At 36.0% G+C, this 18313-nt stretch overlaps 1 protein-coding gene and 1 long non-coding RNA gene across 9 annotated transcripts in view; both read right to left on the bottom strand.

Annotated features, from left to right (window-relative positions):
• The window catches only part of si:dkey-188g12.1, a 45633-nt gene extending 36053 nt beyond the window's left edge, over positions 1-9580 (bottom strand). For 3 of the 8 annotated variants that reach the window (XR_012392564.1, XR_001796297.4, XM_068214028.2), the window contains exons 1-5: positions 8888-9356; positions 8637-8757; positions 7776-7919; positions 7600-7674; positions 7388-7510 (exon numbers count right to left, since the gene is read on the bottom strand). Coding sequence is in view for 4 of the 8 variants with exons in the window: in XM_068214028.2 (XP_068070129.1) it covers positions 7388-7510; positions 7600-7674; positions 7776-7919; positions 8637-8757; positions 8888-8973 (549 nt within the window). In the remaining 4 variants the exon portion in view is untranslated. Of the gene's footprint in view, positions 1-7387; positions 7511-7599; positions 7675-7775; positions 7920-8636; positions 8785-8887 lie in introns of all 8 variants that reach the window. The other 5 variants (XR_012392554.1, XM_073926758.1, XM_073926752.1 and 2 more) reach the window with 3 other exon arrangements.
• A 778-nt stretch (positions 9581-10358) lies between these two features.
• LOC137487831 (uncharacterized) lies at positions 10359-14033 on the bottom strand. The gene is made up of 4 exons (XR_011006593.2): positions 13971-14033; positions 13548-13616; positions 13129-13261; positions 10359-12167 (listed from the first exon to the last, which is right to left on the bottom strand). It is a non-coding gene; the product is annotated as an uncharacterized lncRNA (long non-coding RNA).
• Between the last annotated feature and the right edge of the window lie 4280 nt (positions 14034-18313).

Raw genomic sequence — 18313 nt, forward strand, 5'->3', positions numbered from 1 at the left:
TCAGTGAAAACAAACTCAGAGACAAATGCCAACAGACACCAACAAGGGGTACCACACTGACACAAACAAACCCCAGGAAGAGCGTTTGCCGCCTGTTGGTATGATATAAATGGGCCTTTAAATGGTTGAGCGCTTTACATTTACATTTAACCATTTGACCTTTTATCCAAAGTTACTCAATAGTATGTAATAGTAGAAATCAGTAATAAAGTAATAAAAGCACTATCAATGTGTAAATACAATTGCAAATGCCAGTTAGCCTAATCAGTATAAAGTTTTTACAGATAGATGTTAGAAAGGGTACGTGTTATTGTTATCAAAGCAATTGTTTTATATATCAATTGGGATAATAAAAGAGATAGTTCAGACAAAATTAAAAATGTACTCACGCTCTAGTCAATCCAAAACTTTATGGGTTTGTTTCTTCTTTTGAAGAAAACCCAAACACCTGTAACCATTGACTTCTACAGCATTTTTTTCCTACTATGGTGGTCAATGTTTTTTTTTCTTTACTTCAAAATATCTTCCTTTGTGTTCAGCAGAATAAAAAAACTTGTAAAGGTTAAAGAGATAAGTAAAGATTGAGTAAATTTAGTCCTTGGTGTGAATAGCCTATAAGCTTGGCAAGACGCATATAAGTGGATACAATAAATGAAAAGCTCCAATTTATAACATAGCAAAGTAAGCCAGATGTTTACAGATTTAGATTCAGCCTAATACCCAAATAAAGAGTCAAGTGTTATCAATAGGCATGGGCCAGTATAACGTTCTGACTATATGATAACCTTGGATAAAAATATCACTGTTTCACGGTGTTGTGATTAATGCTCTAAAATATATTCTTTTTTAAATGTCTGGATAAAAAAAACAATCTTTTTTCCATCTTAAATACAATGGCTTTGTCCGAAACCGCATACTTCCATACTATATAGTATGCTAAATCAGTATGCAAGCCAAGTACTATGCCCGAATTCATAGAATTTGAAAATCAGTATGCGAGAAGTACCCGGATGACTTACTACTTCCAGCGAGATTCTGAAGCACGCATCCCATGCACCCTGCGCTATCCCATGATGCCCCATGAGAGAATTCATGAATGGGAGTGAAGCATCGCAACTGGCGCAGGTAGGTCATGTGATGATAATAACATGGTGGATGTAGTATGTCCAAATTCCATTCATACTTCTCACATTCATACTGTTCATACACACATTCATATTCATCCTTATAAAACGTACTTTTCTAGCAGCCTAGTAGTATGTTTAAATTCAAATGCAGTACCTACTGAGTAGTAGGTGTTTTCAAACGCAGTCAATATATTTTATTTTGAGAAACATTTAAAATATTTCGAAGCAGTAAACATTTCATGCTAAATCAGGGTATCTGCACATTTTTTAACAGAAAATTTAAGACCTTTTAAGACCTTTTTAAGTCCTCTAAAATGAAAATTTAAGACTTTACCTAAAAAAAAAAAAACAGGAAAATGTTCAGTGTGAACACAGAATGATGTGGTGAAGTATGGCGGCAAATCTATGGCGGCAAATCAATGGCAATATAAATCGAGCGCAGCGGTGATGTTTGCGCGCGAGGAGAAGTGAACCGTGAGCAGATTACTTGGTTGACTTGGTTTACTTGTTATCTCTAACGCTATTGGCTACTGTGCCTTTCCGGAAGTTAGCCGGGATTGGACGCAAGTTAAAAGATCATGCCGTTAAATATATATACAATTTGCAAGTCATAATCATAAGAAACTTTCTGAGAACTTTCTGAACTTTATGAGGATTCAATCTCGAGAAACAGTCAAATAATAAAAATTAATCTTCTAAAATAATGACTTGCATTCTTGTAACACGACTTTCTGAACCCATTTGATTTGTCCGTGCAGCACTTGTCTGGTTTGTTGTATTTTACTTCATTATTAACCACAACAGCAGTGCTCATTATTACACTTGGGGATGATCTTTCTAGGAAATATTGTCTTCAGAAGAGTTTATTTGCGTTTTAGATCTTTATAGATAATTATAATTAATTTATCTTTATAGATAATTGTTAACATTGTTTGTAATATAGATCAGTGTAAAATATATATATCTATATATATTATATATATATTTTCAATCTCATTTTTAGTTAATGATTGAATAACCTGCATATAAAGACTTCAATCAAAAATGATTAGCCCAATTAAACATAAAAAATACAGTGACAGACATTCAGATGGGTTTTTATCGCCACCTATTGAGCAACAATTTAATTTCTACAATCTTCGTTTGGCTTTACTCACTATCCATTACATCATTCCACTTCAGAGGCATACAAATACTACTTTCTATACGACAGGCCCACATCTTAAAGGTCACATATGCAGTTGAAGTCAAAATTAGTAGCCCACTTTTTTCTTGTTTTATTTCGGCAAGAATAAAAGCTGTTTTAATTTTTTAAAACCCATTTTAAGGTCCATATTATTACCCTCTTTAACCTATTTACTTTTTTCAAAAGTCTACAGAACAAACCATCGTTATACAATAACTTGCCCAATTACCCTGCCTAGTTAACCTAGTTAAGCCTTTAAATGTCACTTTAAGCTGTATAGAAGTGTCTTGAAGAATATCTAGTCTAATATTATTTACTGTCATCATGGCAAAGATAAAATAAATCAGTTATTAGAAATGAGTAATTAAAACTATAATGTTTAGAAATGTGTTGAAAAAAATCTTCTCTCCGTTAAATAAAAATTAGGATAAAAATAAACAGGGGGCTATTAATTCAGGCGGGCTAATAAATCTGACTTTAACTGTATAGTGGAATAACAGACTAATGGCAATATATTTACTATAAACCTTTGTACTTTATGCACTGCATGCATGTATAGCCTAGTTTGTATACTATTGTCCATCCAATTTATTCTGACTTGTTCTTCACAGAAAATGAGTCAAGGACAATGAATCTTAGAAAAAAAAAAAGATTTTTGTAAATTTGAACACGTTTAGTTTGAGTTCAGTTTAAATGTAGGTGCTAAACTTCATCAAATGGTTCAAAACACATTTAAAGTCTGAATTATTCGTCCTGATTTAATAGCCCATGTATATTTTCCCCAATTTCTGTTTAATGGAGAGATCTTTTGCCACATGGTATAACTCTCTCTTTCTCTCCCAAGTAATAAAGTTTGTTACAGAAATATATCTCATTATTTTGATATGTCATTATATGACTTGGTCATGATGGTAAGAATAGGCATTATTATGAGATTAATTATTACAAAAAATATCTCATTATTGAAAGTAAGTCTCCACCTATTATTACTGAGAAAGTAAGTCTATGTTTCACACTGTGACATTATGATAAGATTTCCTATATAATTTTATTTAACGGGGAAACTAGCTTACCTGCGTCCAATCCCGGCTAACTTCTGGAAAGGTAGAGTAGCCAATAGCGTTAGAGATAACAAGAAAACCAAGTCCCGCCCTAGGACTCACAAAAATCTGAACTGTTTCGCGCGAGCAGAGAGAAGAACCAGCGAGCAAGCGGAGAGAACTGATCGCGCGCGCGCTGTAGGCATGACCTCGCTCGCGAGAGCGTACATCGTGCGCACAGATGATAATGTGCACGCGCGGGACTTGTTTTCTCGCGCTGGATCAGTTGAGCGCGCGCGTGAACATCCCCTGTGCGCTCGCGAGCTGTAATTTTCTCGCGTGTAGACCTGTAATCTGCTCACGGTTCACTTCTCCTCACGCGCAAACATCACCGCTGCGCTCGATTTATATTGCCATTGATTTGCCGCCATAAGACGAGTCGGACATGATATTTAAGATCCCACATGAAATTTAAGACCTCCTTATGGAAAATTACAGAATTTAAGACATTTTCAGACCTTAAAAATCGAAAATTTTATTTAAGACATTTTAAGACTTTTTAAGGACCCGCGGGGACCCTGTAAATAATTCAAATCAATCATTGACTTCATTTATTCTTTCATTCATTTTCTTTTCGGCTTAGTCCCTTTATTTATCAGGGGTCACCACAGCGGAATGAACCACCAATGTATCCAGCATATGTTTTACGCACCGGATGCTCTTCCAGCCACAACCCAACACTGGGAAACACCCATACACTCATGCATTCACACTCATACACTATGACCAATTTGGTTTTTCAATTCACCTGTACCGCACGTCTTTAGACTGTAGGGGCACCTGGTGGAAACCCACGCGAACGAGGGGAGAACATGCTAACTCCACACAGATATGCCAACTGACCCAGCCTGGGCTCGAACCAGCAACCTTTTTGCTGTCAGGTAATTGTGCTAACCACTGCGCCAGCGTGATGCCTTCTGCTGTCTTCATTAGTTTCAAAAACAGATTTCTTTACAATTCAAAACGGCATCTTTGGATATCTTTTCGGCTGCAGATACTGTTGTCCCTTAAAACAAATAAAAAAACGTAAATCAAAAATCTTACACATACCTTAGGAATGGTACAGCAGCAAATTTTAAAACCCTGACTTTTCCAAACCTTGAAAAACAGTATTGTCCCATGCCTAGTTATCAATGCAAGTCATTAAGTGTGACAGTCAAATGATGATGACAAGATGTAGTCATCAACCAGAGGACTACTCTGTCACAAACAGGAACGGACATCAGTGCATCCAACATAACAGAAAACTGTCACATTATCCTTCTATCCCTGTTACATTGCCATTATTTTTTGTCAAATGCAGGTAAGAGGAAAATATTCTAAACTTATTATGAATTCATTCAAAGTTACTCGAAGGGGGAAAAAAGACCTTGACCCGTTTGAACACCCCAACCTTTAACTCTGGCTCCACCATCTGCTGCAGTACCAGAACTACAGGTGATTATCCATGCATCTCTCCTGTGGTTGTGAGAGTTCTCATTAGCACAATGAACAAAGCTCAAACTCTGCCGGGCTGCGCTCATTTGTTACACTTTGAGTGGCAGGTTTTGTATGGCTGTTCTCCCGGCCATCTGCCTACACAAGGAGCCGTTTTGGTTGGACAGAGCTCAGACACTAAGGGTGAGAGATATCTCTCTCAGCCTGGGAGTGTGAGGGCCAGTCTATTAAAAAGGGCCAATAATAGACACCTCACTTATTGGCACCTGATAGCTCATTCATGCTGCATGTAAACCCCTTACTCAAGGGCATAAAGGTGAGCAATTGATTTCACTTTGTGGAAAGCAAGAACCTGCTTATTAGTGTATTGTCATGGGCTGGGCCACTCCCAAGTGCACTTCAGGCCATACTAGAGTAGGCGACTAAATAATAATTACCATCCTGTTGGTCAATGACAACACAAGCAGGATGAGATTTAAGCAATCAAGAATCATATTGACGTCATTATTATAAAAGCTCCACTGGCCAAGCAATTGTTTATTGCCAAGGCTTTCATGAAAGAATTAAAAAGTGCAATAATTTATATTAATAAATTATAAATATATATTTGCATGAAATAAATTTTATTTGTTCAGCAAGGATGGTAAGAGATCAAAATGATCCACCATATGTTTTACGCAGCGGATGCCCTTCCAGCCACAACCCAGCACTGAGAAACACCATTACACTCTTTCATAATACACATACACAACGGCCATTTTAGCTAATTCAATGCACCTGTACTGCAGGTTTTTGGACTGTGGGGGGAACTGGAGCACCCGGAGTAAACCCACACAAACACTGCGAGGACATGCAAACTCAACACAAAAACGCCAACTGACCCAGCCGAGGCTCGAACCAGCAACCTTCTTGGTGTAAGGCGACTGTGCCAACCACTGCATCACCGCAACGCCCCAAATGTCAATGTGAATTTTATTATATCTAGCACTATTAAACACAACCAAAGGTTGACCAATGTACTGCACAATGCAAATCACAAAGAGAAAGGTATAAAATAATACCTAAAACAAACAATTCCTACTAATAATTATTATAGTAAAACAAATAATTCTCACTGATAAAATGCCAAATTAAAAAGGTACGTTTTCAACCTAGATTTAAAAACAGACAGAGATGATATAGACCTAATACAGAGGAGCAAAGCATTTCCCAAGGTAGGACCAGCAACTGAGAAAGAACGGTCAGCATTTCAGCCTCGACTGTGGGATGCATAACAGTCTCTGGTTAGATGCCTGAAGAGACCAATCAGGCTGACCTTCAGTTAACAGGTCTAACAGGTAAGAAGGAAAGAGCATAAGACTGGTGTAATGTGGTTATTTTTTTAGCATATTAATCAGATTAAACAAATATTAAACTAAAGTTTAAAAAACATTATTGAGCAGTAAGCCATCTTAACAAAACGATTATTAAAGGACGTGACACCAATTGCCACACACACACACACACACACCTATTTTTACCGTATTTCTTTGTTGCTTTTATTAGCTATTCTTTATTACACACTAGATGACAAAAGTCTTGTCGCCTTTCCAAGTTTTAGGAACTACAAATAACTTGACTTCTAGTTGATCATTTGGCATCAGAAGTGGCTTATATGAAAGGAAGGCCTCTAGATTACGCTTATTTTACCAAAATAAAATATGATTATGGCTTGATTTTGAATTATTTAATTATGACAGTAAGGTCTGACTTTGCTTAGACAAAAGTTTTGTCTCTTAACAGAAATAATGTACAGTATAAAATATAAAGTCATGGTGCAGTGGAAAAAGAGTTAATATTGTGTATGACTCCCATGAGCTTGGAGGACTGCATCCATACATCTCTGCAATGACTCAAATAACTTATTAATGAAGTAATCTGGAATGGCAAAGAAAGCATTCTTGCATGACCCCCAGAATTCAACAAGATTCTTTGGATTTATCTTCAATGCCTTCCCCATCTTACCCCAGACGTGCTCAGTAATGTTCATATCTGGTGACTGGGCTGGCCAATCCCAGAGCACCTTGACCTTCTTTGCTTTCAGAAACTTTGATGTGGAGGCTGAAGTATGAGAAGGAGCACTATCCTGCTGAAGAATTTGCCCTCTCCTGTGGTTTGTAATGTATTAGGCAGCACAAATGTCTTGATACCTTAGGCTGCTGATGTTGTTATCCACTCTGCAGATTTCTTGCAGGCCCACATACCGAATGCAACCCCAAACCATGATTTTTATTTCACCAAACTAGACTGATTTCTATGAGAATCTTGGGTCCTTGCGGGTTCCAAAATATCTTCTGCAGTACTTGTGATGATTGGGATGCAGTTTAACAAATGATTCCTCAGAAAAATCTACCTTCTGCCACTTTTCCAAATGATCAACTAGAAGTCAAGTTATTATTTGTTACTCTAACAACTGGGATCAAGAACAAGACTTTTTCAGGTAGTGTACAAATTAAATGGATCATTGTTTTCTGTGTTGTACAGCAGTGAGTTCATACCTCATATTTCTTCAGCTGCTCACTCATGCACTCAATCTTCAGGTTCTTCTCTTGAAGCTCATTCAGAAGGTTATTTACTGCTCCATCAGTATCATCACAATCCAGATCCACCTCACCTTTATTCTTATACAAGATTTCATAGTCAATTTCATCTTAAACTTTGCATCACAAAATCACCTGTTGTTGATATTCCAGATTCATTAAAACCTCACCTTATAGCTGGCTCTGATCACCTGCACAGCATTAGAGAGCTGCTGCTGATAGCTTCTCCGAAGAACTGATATTTTCTGAAAATAAAAAATTACTTAGTGAATTGAGGATAGAAATTGAAATGAGGATAGAAAACAACATAATTATTGGTAACATATGTACAGCAATGTATACAAACCTCTTTATGACCGTTTTCCACATTCTTGATCTTTTCAGTCAAATTGTCATATAGGGCATCTGCTTCTTCTTGCAGTTTGGTCTCATACTGAAACTGTATCATTTTCAGCTTCTTTTCAGTGTGTTCTTTTAACACACAAATCTCCTGTTATCAAATCAAATATGTTACAACTGGGTATGTAACAGAACTGCAAAATGTAATTACACTAGCAACTAAAGCGGTGCCTTCTTATATTCAAATGGACAAAATCATCATCAAAATAAAAAAATGTTAAAAAGAAAAACTTTCTACTCTAACGTTACATTCAAATAAGTAGGACTACCTCTCTTTTTTCTTTCGATTAAGTAGGAAAGCTTCATTTTCCAGCCATAAATGAATGATGTTGTTTTTAATGCACCCATCACATGAATGTACAGGAAGTATTTAACGTTACCATTCTACAGTGTGAGTGATAGAACTAGAACATGCATTTAGAGCACTTATTCAGCCACAAGCCTGCTAATCAATATGTTTAACTCTGCAGGCTAGAGGATTCCTTGTGAAGGCACTGTTCTTCACCACAAAGCCACCATATGCACTCTCAGCGGGTGACCTGGGCAGCCCACAGCGAGCCACTCAGAGCTGAACTTAACTAATAAGATGAAAAGCCAGCAGCATGAATGAATTCACTCAGTATATCTAGCGGAATGCACTGACTATCAGCGTCTTGTTGAAAGCAAAACAAACTGGTATTTATAACGATGGTTTCAGCTTGACTGACAGCGACAGATTACTTCCGTTTGTGGTTAAAAAAAAGAAATGAAGTGCTACAATACCATTTATTGCTGATCATTGATGTGACTACAGCAGACCGACACTGACCTTCGTAAGCTCTTCGGCATTGGCAGCGAGAATCTTTATATTTGGCAGCTCTGACTCGTCGGTTTGAATACACGCGTCTCGTCCAAACAAACCTGTCCTCAGCTGATTTGACAGAGAGTACCTGGCGAGGCAAAAAGAGCGCGAAGAACTCTGAAAGATCATTCACAGTTCACAGTTGGTCTTGGTTCTGTGGTCTAAACTTTGCATGCTTGTTTGGTGTTAATGTAAGCAACAACAACAAAACGTCTTACCGATGTATTTCCTCAATCTCTTGTGAAATCAGCGCATCCTCGGCTTCATCCGCAATGCTGTTTATCCTCTTTTCGACAGCGTCCATGTGTGACAAAATACTGTGGTCCAAAATTTGCCTAACGTTATACAGATTTCTGCCGCGCAAAACGGTTGCTGTAGCAACATAAACTCAACATAAACTTAAAACGACGCCCACTGCAACCTGAGCCGAGCTGGACTCGAATAACACACTGTACTTGCACGTTTATTAGATCATAGTTATACGCAATGGTGAAGTAATTCTTGGCGTTTTACATTGTAGATATTCTAAGTATTTTGCATGCACATTTTGTAAATATCAAATATATTTTCTATAACTATAAATGCCACCTAGTGTTGGACTTTTTTGTTTGTTTTTTCTCTTTTTTTGTTTTTGGAAACTTTCCATGCATGTTAAGGAGAATCCATGCGCAATGCTCTTGGAGAAGTAAACTAGTTGCACAGCTTGACGTTGTATGGCAAGCGGTTTTAACATAAAGTCCCCAAATTAGTTTCAAAAATCAGAAAAAGTTGATTGGGACTTTTTATGTTACATTTAACGTTACTATTGTTCATTGTAAATACTAGCATTAAGTACTATTTTTTTAGGTAGCCTATTGTTTATTCTTTAGTTACTACCTCTGTATTTAATCTGACATTCTCATTTATCCTCTACGTCTACTTTCATTGACTACCAAAATACAGTGGTCTCTCATTACGTTCTAAAAATATTCCACAACAGGTGAAATTCGGGAAGTCAGCTTTATTATGTTTTTTTTCCCCTCACTAACGTTACACACACTTTTCTCAGACAGGCATTAACATTTTCACACTTTTCTTTTGTTTAAATACTCTCAAAGTTAAAACCTTCTTACAAAAAAAGTCCAGTATTACAGAATGAAACCAAAGATCAAAACTATAGACGAGTTACCATGTTTGTAAACATTCAGGATGCGCGCGCAGGGAGGTGGAAGAAAAAAAACGGGAGCGCTTGCATTCACAGCGAGGGAATGACATCCGATGCGGTACAGAGTTTGTTGTAGTTAAGATATATGCATTCCCAGCCGGCATTTCAACGGTGATTCAACGTTGAATCAACGTCAGGTCTATGGTTGGATCAACGTTGAATTACCTTTCGATTTTGCAAATTGGATCAACGTTTATATAGTGACGTTGTTTCACCGTCGGACCACCACCGGTGATTCACCGTTGAAATCACAACGTTGTTTCACTCTTACCTTCTTCATGGGTGAATTGTGGTCGTTTTGTAGACGTTGAATGAAGGTTGAATTACCTTTCGATTTTGCAAATTGGATCAACGTTGATACCGTGACGTTGTTTCACCGTCATACATTTCAACGCAAGTTAAATAGAAATTACATACAACGCAAAGTCCATAAATATAGCAAACAATTTTTACTAATAAAAATACACAACAAAAATACACAACTTAGCTTGTGTATCAATTTATTTAATACACACCTCATTATTTCATTTATTCTAAATATACAGCAACATTTACAGCATACAGTTCATCAAAACCATGCAGGTTACTATACATGCTGTACACTCAAATACAGAAAAAGGCATACAATTAAAGAGTCACTTTTTAATTAGGTTTCATGAATTAAAGTTAGTTAATGTTTACTAACATGAACAAAGAACAAATACTTGTACAGCATTTATTAATCATTTAATTAATTTAAATATGTCCCGATGCTATTAAAATCAAAATGTATGCTTGTTAACATTAATGCACTGAGCTGACATGAACTGTACTTTCTTTATATGAAAGATTCATTGTTCTTTATTCATGTTAGTAAATACATTAACACTTACTAATACAACCTTTTTGTAAAGTGTTACCGTCTTCAGAAAGACAGATGCTAACTAAATTAAACTAAGTAACTAAACTACGCTTCAACCATCACAGTCTCCAAAATACAATTCCGTTTACAAAGTTTACAAAATACCCATTTTTAAAGTGGCTGCAGTAAAAAAAAAAAAAAAAAAAAAAAAAAAAAAAAAACATCACTCACAACTAAGAATCACAAGTGAAATGCATTACATCTGTTTGAGGTTTTATAGGTTGGGAGAAACACGAGGTAAAAGATGGCACTGGGGACAAAGAATCAAGTGTAAAACACTAAAACATCTATATCAGTCTAGCAGTTAAATACATATTTATTTCTCAAACACCAGGTGAGTTTCCTACAAAATCAATAATGAGGTTTGCTATTCCAATTCATTGTGAATGAATGGCTTCACATTCACAATAGTGAAAACTCATGCTATAATCTTAACCTGACATTACTCCTTTACTTTGCAGGTCTGCATGCTAAATATTTAGTAGTTTTTTTTTTTGCATAAAGTACATCTATTGTGTTTAGCATTACTGCAGCAAAACTGAGCACCTGTGACAGTGGAACATGTAGACAAATATTTCAGTAAATCATCAAGAAAATGTGTAGAATATATGGTTTGATTCTCTCTCACAAACACAACAGTAATAGCAATTTGTTATTCCATTATTATTAGTATCATAAAAATTGCATGTTCACATGGGTCTTATAATAATGGCTCACATTTTTGAATGTAGGACCACTATTTCACTATTACATGTCACATTAAGTGTTCATATAGGTTCTGTTATTAATTACTTGTGTCATCCCAGAGACCTGTTAATCTTCAGAACACAAACTAAAATATTTTAGATTAAATGCTCCTCATCCTCTACAGACAGCAATGGTCCCAAGATGGTCATTGTCCAGATAAGGCACAAAACACATTGTCAAAACGTTCCATGTGACTTCAGTAATTTCAACTGTGAACATACCAAGCTCCAACAACACTTTAGTGAGGCAAAACAAAACAGTAAATACAAATATGTTTGCATATATCTCTCCCGCATCAGATCAGCGTGTGTGTTTACTACAGGTAAGCACACACCATGACCTGTTGTGGCAAAGGCAAACAAGTTATTTTTACAGTACTTACTGTGATTTAACCTTTATGACAAATGTACTGGACCTGTTACACATATATCACTATCTTTTATGAACACAAATTTCACTGTAACGGATGCTGTTGTTTTGCTCCAGTTATACCTTCAGAGAACACTGTACTAGTCAGACATCCATACAAAAGCAGAGAGTTTGGTCTTGTGTAGCAGAACTGCAATAGATGTCTGTCTGTCTAGGCTGACACTGGTTTAGGCCATCAGTATGTCCTTGATGCCCTCAAATGGAGCTTCCAGAAAACCTGCAATAAATGAAATACGAGGTTACAATTAAGTTGGTTTCTGCTATTATACAAAGTGAAATTCAAATATTTATTTTTTATTGAATCCAAATTTGTCTTATAATAAATCGCCACACTCAATAATTTTGACTCATACATCTGAATATTCCTAACTAAGAGAAGTGAAGAATTAGGTGTGATGTCGTCAGGAAGCCCTTCGCCACCACCGGTGCCAGCATTTCCAGAATTCAAATTTCAGATTCTCGAAAAAATTTCTTTTCTTTTTTTTTTAACAAAGGCTGCAGTAAAGAACCATAAAACATTCAACACATTTAATAATTACAAGTTGTTGTGAACCATTACATGTACTGTAAAAGCTGTTTAAAGCTTTTTAGACATATGGTTGAGAAAAACTCTAGAAGGAGTAGCACTTCTGCAAAAGTCTGCATGTAGGACAGAAAATTAAAGAGATAGTTTAAAATTTGTATTCTGTCGTCATTTACTGACCACATTGGACACAAAAGAAGATATTTTGAAGAATGCTGCAAATCTATAACCATTGAATTCTATAGTATTTTTTTCTACTATGGAGGTCAATGTTTACAGGTTTTGAGTTTTTTTTTTCAGAATAGCCTCTTTTGTGTTCAACAAAATAAACTCATAATGGTTTTAAACCATTTGGGGAGTAAAATGTGAGTAAATTTTCATTCTTGGGTGAATTATCCCTTTCAGTTGGGAAACACCAGAATTCTTAAGTAGACCCTTTTCGCAAGACAGATGATGCATTTAATTTCTTCTTAATCCTCAAGTTTTTAATATTTAGATTTATTTAAATAGCATGTTTATTTATTTGTTTTAATGACATTTAATAAAAACAACTTCTCAATGACATCACATGTACTGGACCTGCTACACATGTATCACTATTTTTATGAATACAAATTTCACTGTAACGGGTGCTGTTGTTTTGCTCCAGTAATACCTTTAGAGAACACAGTAGTCAGTAGTAGTCAGACATCCATACAAAAGCCTTGGCGTGGAGTAGCAGAACTGCAGTCTGTCCAGGCTGACACAGGTTTAGGCCATCTGCGTGTTCTTGATGCCCTCAACTGGACCTTCCAGAAAACCCAGAAAGTTAAAACCCATTACACCTCTTATCTGCTACTATACAAAGTGTAATTTAAACATTAATTTCTCACTAAATACATATTTGCTCCCCAATACTGTCACATAGTAACATCACAACATGATTTCACAATAATAATATCAATATAACAATATAATATCACAACATAGCCTAACAATCAATAAACAAACAGATTAGAAAGAGAATATCACCAACCAAAGCAACAAGAAGATTTAACAGATAGGCTAGCTTAGTTAAAGGTAAAGTAAACTTACATGGACAAAGCCTTTTCCATTCAATGCTGTGCAAGTTAGTGCGTCTCTGGAGTACGTTAAGTTACATGTCTAAAAGCAAAAACAACAACAACAGTGAAACGAAAGCAGTTCACTTTGTAATAATAACACTAATAATACAGCGTATAAAAATGATATTGTTTTATAACGTTGCTCAGTAACTTTAAACTGCGTTTGGAGTTTATCGCTTTGAATTTGCCATAAAAACGCTCATTTAGACTAACGTTAAACATGTAACATTACCTCGAGGTTATCTGCGTCACCGGAGCGCAAACTAAACCAAACTGGAAAGTTTTAAATGCTTCAAAATTCGAAACACTACACTAAGTCACATTTAAGATACACTGTGTGTAAAACAAAATCGGGGGGTAAATAAAACATTAAAGCATCTAAAAACACGCTTACCTCTGAATTCTGCTGCACTGCAGGTCAGGTGTTCGTAATTAAGTGAAGTGAAGCGCTGCGCGTGGCCGCGTGCGCCGAGTCCTCCGATACCATGGTAACCAAACATGTTGAATATTGGGTGAAGCCATGACGTTAATTCAACATACAGATCATGATAAAAAAAATGTCAACGTTGATTTGTACAAGGATTTCTGTAACTTTTTTCAACCATTTATCATTCAACATTGTTTCAACATTAAAGCAACTACTTACGTATTTTCAACCACATTTCAACGTTGAAGCCTTGTCATATGCAGGCTGTTTTTCAACCGTTCAACATTAAACGTTCTATCAACATTATTTCAACGTTCAAAACACATCTGACCTTATTTCAACCATATTTCAACGTTGAAGGTCGGTCGTGTGCCGGCTGGGATTACATATATATATATGTAATGCATATATCTTATATATATATATATATATATATATATATATATATATATATATATATATATATATATATATATATATATATATATATATATATATATATATATATAATTTACATAGTGCTTTCAGCGTATTATGACAACTTGTCACCCAGTGATAAGCACTGTAATTCAGCAAAATTAACGTTAAAGTGAGCGGCGTTCATCTGACAGGTCCATTTGCGATAGCACCCTCCCAATGAATATTGGATACTACGAAATGACCAAGCATCCAGCCCCAAATATACAAGCTCCATGAAGCTCCAAGTGATATTACAAGAGAGAAGTTAAAGGCCGACAAGTCTTTGGATGCCAACAATGTTGTTCTGTGTGGTCATGTGCAGGAAATAATGTTCCATCATTACAAGATTCAATACTATGTAGTGCTAAAAAAATGAGGTTCTGCCTAGCCAAGGACAAGGAAAGAAGACGGAGCTATACAAGGCCTGGGTAATTAATCATCAACAAGCAGAACAACTGCATTCTGACAGCAAACTGCACCTGTATGGCAGGGTATGTGAACTTACACATAAAGGTAAAGTTGGCTTTATATTCACACACTCAGACTTTATCTTTAATAATATAATTTCATAAACCTATTATTTGCAGACTCTAAATAGCAAAATTAAATTAGCATCCAAAGACTATTAAAGTACAACATTGTTCACAGTCAAATAAACAGTGTTAATGTTGTTTTTAAGTCACAATAGCAGGTTATTTCAGACCGAATATTCAAAGTGGTGTGTTAAACAATATAGGCATAGGCAGTGTGCCATAAGTTGTCACTGAATGAATGTGTGAATATAAAACCAACTTTACCTTAATAACTTACACTTTCAGGTTTCACTCTTAGCATTCAGTATCTGCAGTTTAATTAACCATATGTAACAGTTTTTTCTGAAATCATTGCTGCAATCAAAAACGAGTGATGTGTATGATTCAGCATTGTGTGAACTTACCTGATATATCATGAGAACTGCAGAGTCCAGCATTTCTGATTAGGTTGTCAGTTCATTGAGCTCTCTTTTAGCCAAAGACATCTGCAGTTGGCATTAAAGCAGTGTCAATGTGGTGGTTAAAGTTACGTTTTCTATTTTTGGACTTTTCGAACAAACTAACTCCATAAATTTAGATCAATTTGAGCAACATGGGATGGAGAATGACATCACACGATCAAGAAAAAAGTTTAATATCTCAGACACCATTTTCTTTCGGCTTAGTGCCTTTATTCATCAGGGGTCGCCAAAGCAGAATGAACCGCCAACCCATCCAGCATATGTTTTACACAGCAGATTCCCTTCCAGCTGCAACCCAATACTAGGAATCATCCAAACACACTCATACACTACGGACAATTTAGCCTATCCAATTCACCTGTACCGCATGTCTTTGGACTGTGGGTAAAACTGGAGCATCAGGAGGAAACCCACTCGAACACATGGAGAACATGCAAACTCCACAAAGAAATGCCATCTGGCTCAGCCGGTACCTTCTTGCTGTGAGGTGACAGTGCTAACACCTGAGCCACCGTGTCACCCCCTCTCAGACGCCAAACCAGCACAAAAGTAGCACAAATAAATGGCATAGATTTGCAGGTGCCAACTTCATGGATGTCAATGACATTTAAAAGTAAGTATTTTTGCCTAAGCATAAATGCAAATTTTCTAGATAACATGTTAAAACAGCTTGCCATATTCGTTGACTGTGTCAAAATTGCAACTAACACAGGTAAGTCATGATAATGACCACATGGCAAGTGTAATACATCAAAATGTCATTCAGACCGCCCATATTCATAATTCCATTTGAAGTGGATCGAAAACTTTTATTAGGGTTGTTCTAAAACCCGTTAACACAATATGTCTTAAGAACAAAACAGGTACATGTTTTGGTTTTAGGACAACCCTAATAAAAGTCCACTTCAGTAGTTGGCTACTGTACAGAATATACTCTATTTTAACAGTTGAGGGAAAAGGTTTTACATTCAAAAGTAGCACCATACAGTATTTAAGCAGTGTGCCATTTTCACTCAAAAATAGATTTTTTTTGCTGCTTGTTCAAACTACTTATTTAAAATGACCTGAATCAACACAATCGTTGAGTTTTTTTTTTTTTAATTAACCTAATTATTTTATGTTCAATCCACTTAAATTTGTAGAAACAATTTAACTTAATTTGTGTTGGGACAACATAAAGAAATTGTGCAGAACCCACCATTTTAGGATAGCTAATTTTTTCAACCAAAAAACAAAACTTCTTTTAAGAGATTAAACAAACTGATACTAAATATAATCCAGTTGTTAGAAAATCACATATAGACTGATGAAACTACAAGTGAAACTCACAAGCCTATTACACTTGATTAGTTCTCAACAGCTTCACTAATTCACCGCGACAGCTAAATCTCTGTTTATTAAGCAATTCTACTCCGTTCGCATCTCAGACTGAAGACAGACAACAGCAGACTTCAAATTAACTACCTCCTTAATATATATTTTGGGGGCTGTTGTGCACTTTCATGTCTGTAATCACAAAAGCCCACTCTTCATTTTCAGACAAGGAAAAGTCTATTAAAATAGATTAGTCTGCCGTAGTCTGTCTAGATGGCATAATCTCTTCGAGTCTGCTTGAAGAGCATAATCCCTGATACTGAAATATACTCCTCTGCGTGGTGTAAGCCGTATAGCCTGAGTGAAGCAGCCACAACAGCAGACTCGAGGTATGTTTCCTCCCCCTTTGGAGGCCGCGTTGCTTCTACTGTAAGAGTCTGCCCCGAGGCAAGCCAATATGGCCATTTAATTAATCTGTGCTGTGCTCTTCAGTACAGCAAAGAGCTAATAGTGGTGATAGATAGCCTATGTTTCCACTGGAGATTTCTGATAGTCATTTTGTATGTGGTGTAAATCAGTTTGTTTTGTAAAGTTGTGCTTGAAGACAGAGAGTCAAGAGGGTTAATGATGATGATTAGTGACGTGTGCATCATTGAGTGTCAGTCAGGCGTAAAGTGAGAGCAACCGTCTTTGAATGTGCTTGTTTAACACACACTTCTTAATGAAGAGGGAAAAGACAGAATAAATGTCTGTTTCTGTTTGTTCTTATAATTCAATGTAAGCTTGAGCAATGTGTTAGTATTAAAACTGAGCTTACATGTTTACATTTTTATAAAACATATTTTGTATAAACTGATGAAATATCACCAGACTAATGCAATGTCAACTGTGTTTACAGTGTTAAGGTTTGCATTTTGTCAATTTATTTTTAAAAAAGTACATTAAATTATATTGCAGTACAATACTTTTTAGTTTGTGTAAAATTGCTAAACAAAATACTTAAAGATTTAAACTTAAACCATATTTTAATATCTTAAATCTTGAATCTTGATATTTTCTTATTGAAAGATAAATTATAAATATACAAAAATTAATACACAATACACATACTTACACAAAAAAATTTACAGCCAATTTACTAGAAACTCAACAATTCTACACATTCCTTAAAAATATGTATAAATGTTTCAAAAAAAAAAAAAAATATATATATATATTGTGGATATTTACATTCAGGGGGCGACATGGTTAACACTGTCGTCTCACAGCAATAAGGTTGCTGGTTCTAGTCACCGCTGGGCCAGTCGACATTTCTGTGTAGTTTGCATGTTCAAACATATTATGTGGGTTTCCTCCGGGTGCTCCAGTTTCCCCCACAGTCCAAAAACATGCGCTATAGGTGGATTGGGTAAGCTAAATTGTCCGTATGTGTGTGAAGTGTATGGATGTTTCCCAGTAATGAGTTACAGCCGGAAGGGCATCCGCTGCATAAAACATATGCTGAATAAGTTGGCGGTTCATTCCACTGTGGGGACCCCAGATT

This window comes from Danio rerio, chromosome 2 (genome assembly GCF_049306965.1).
Source record: "Danio rerio strain Tuebingen ecotype United States chromosome 2, GRCz12tu, whole genome shotgun sequence".
Taxonomy (NCBI): Eukaryota; Metazoa; Chordata; class Actinopteri; order Cypriniformes; family Danionidae; genus Danio; species Danio rerio.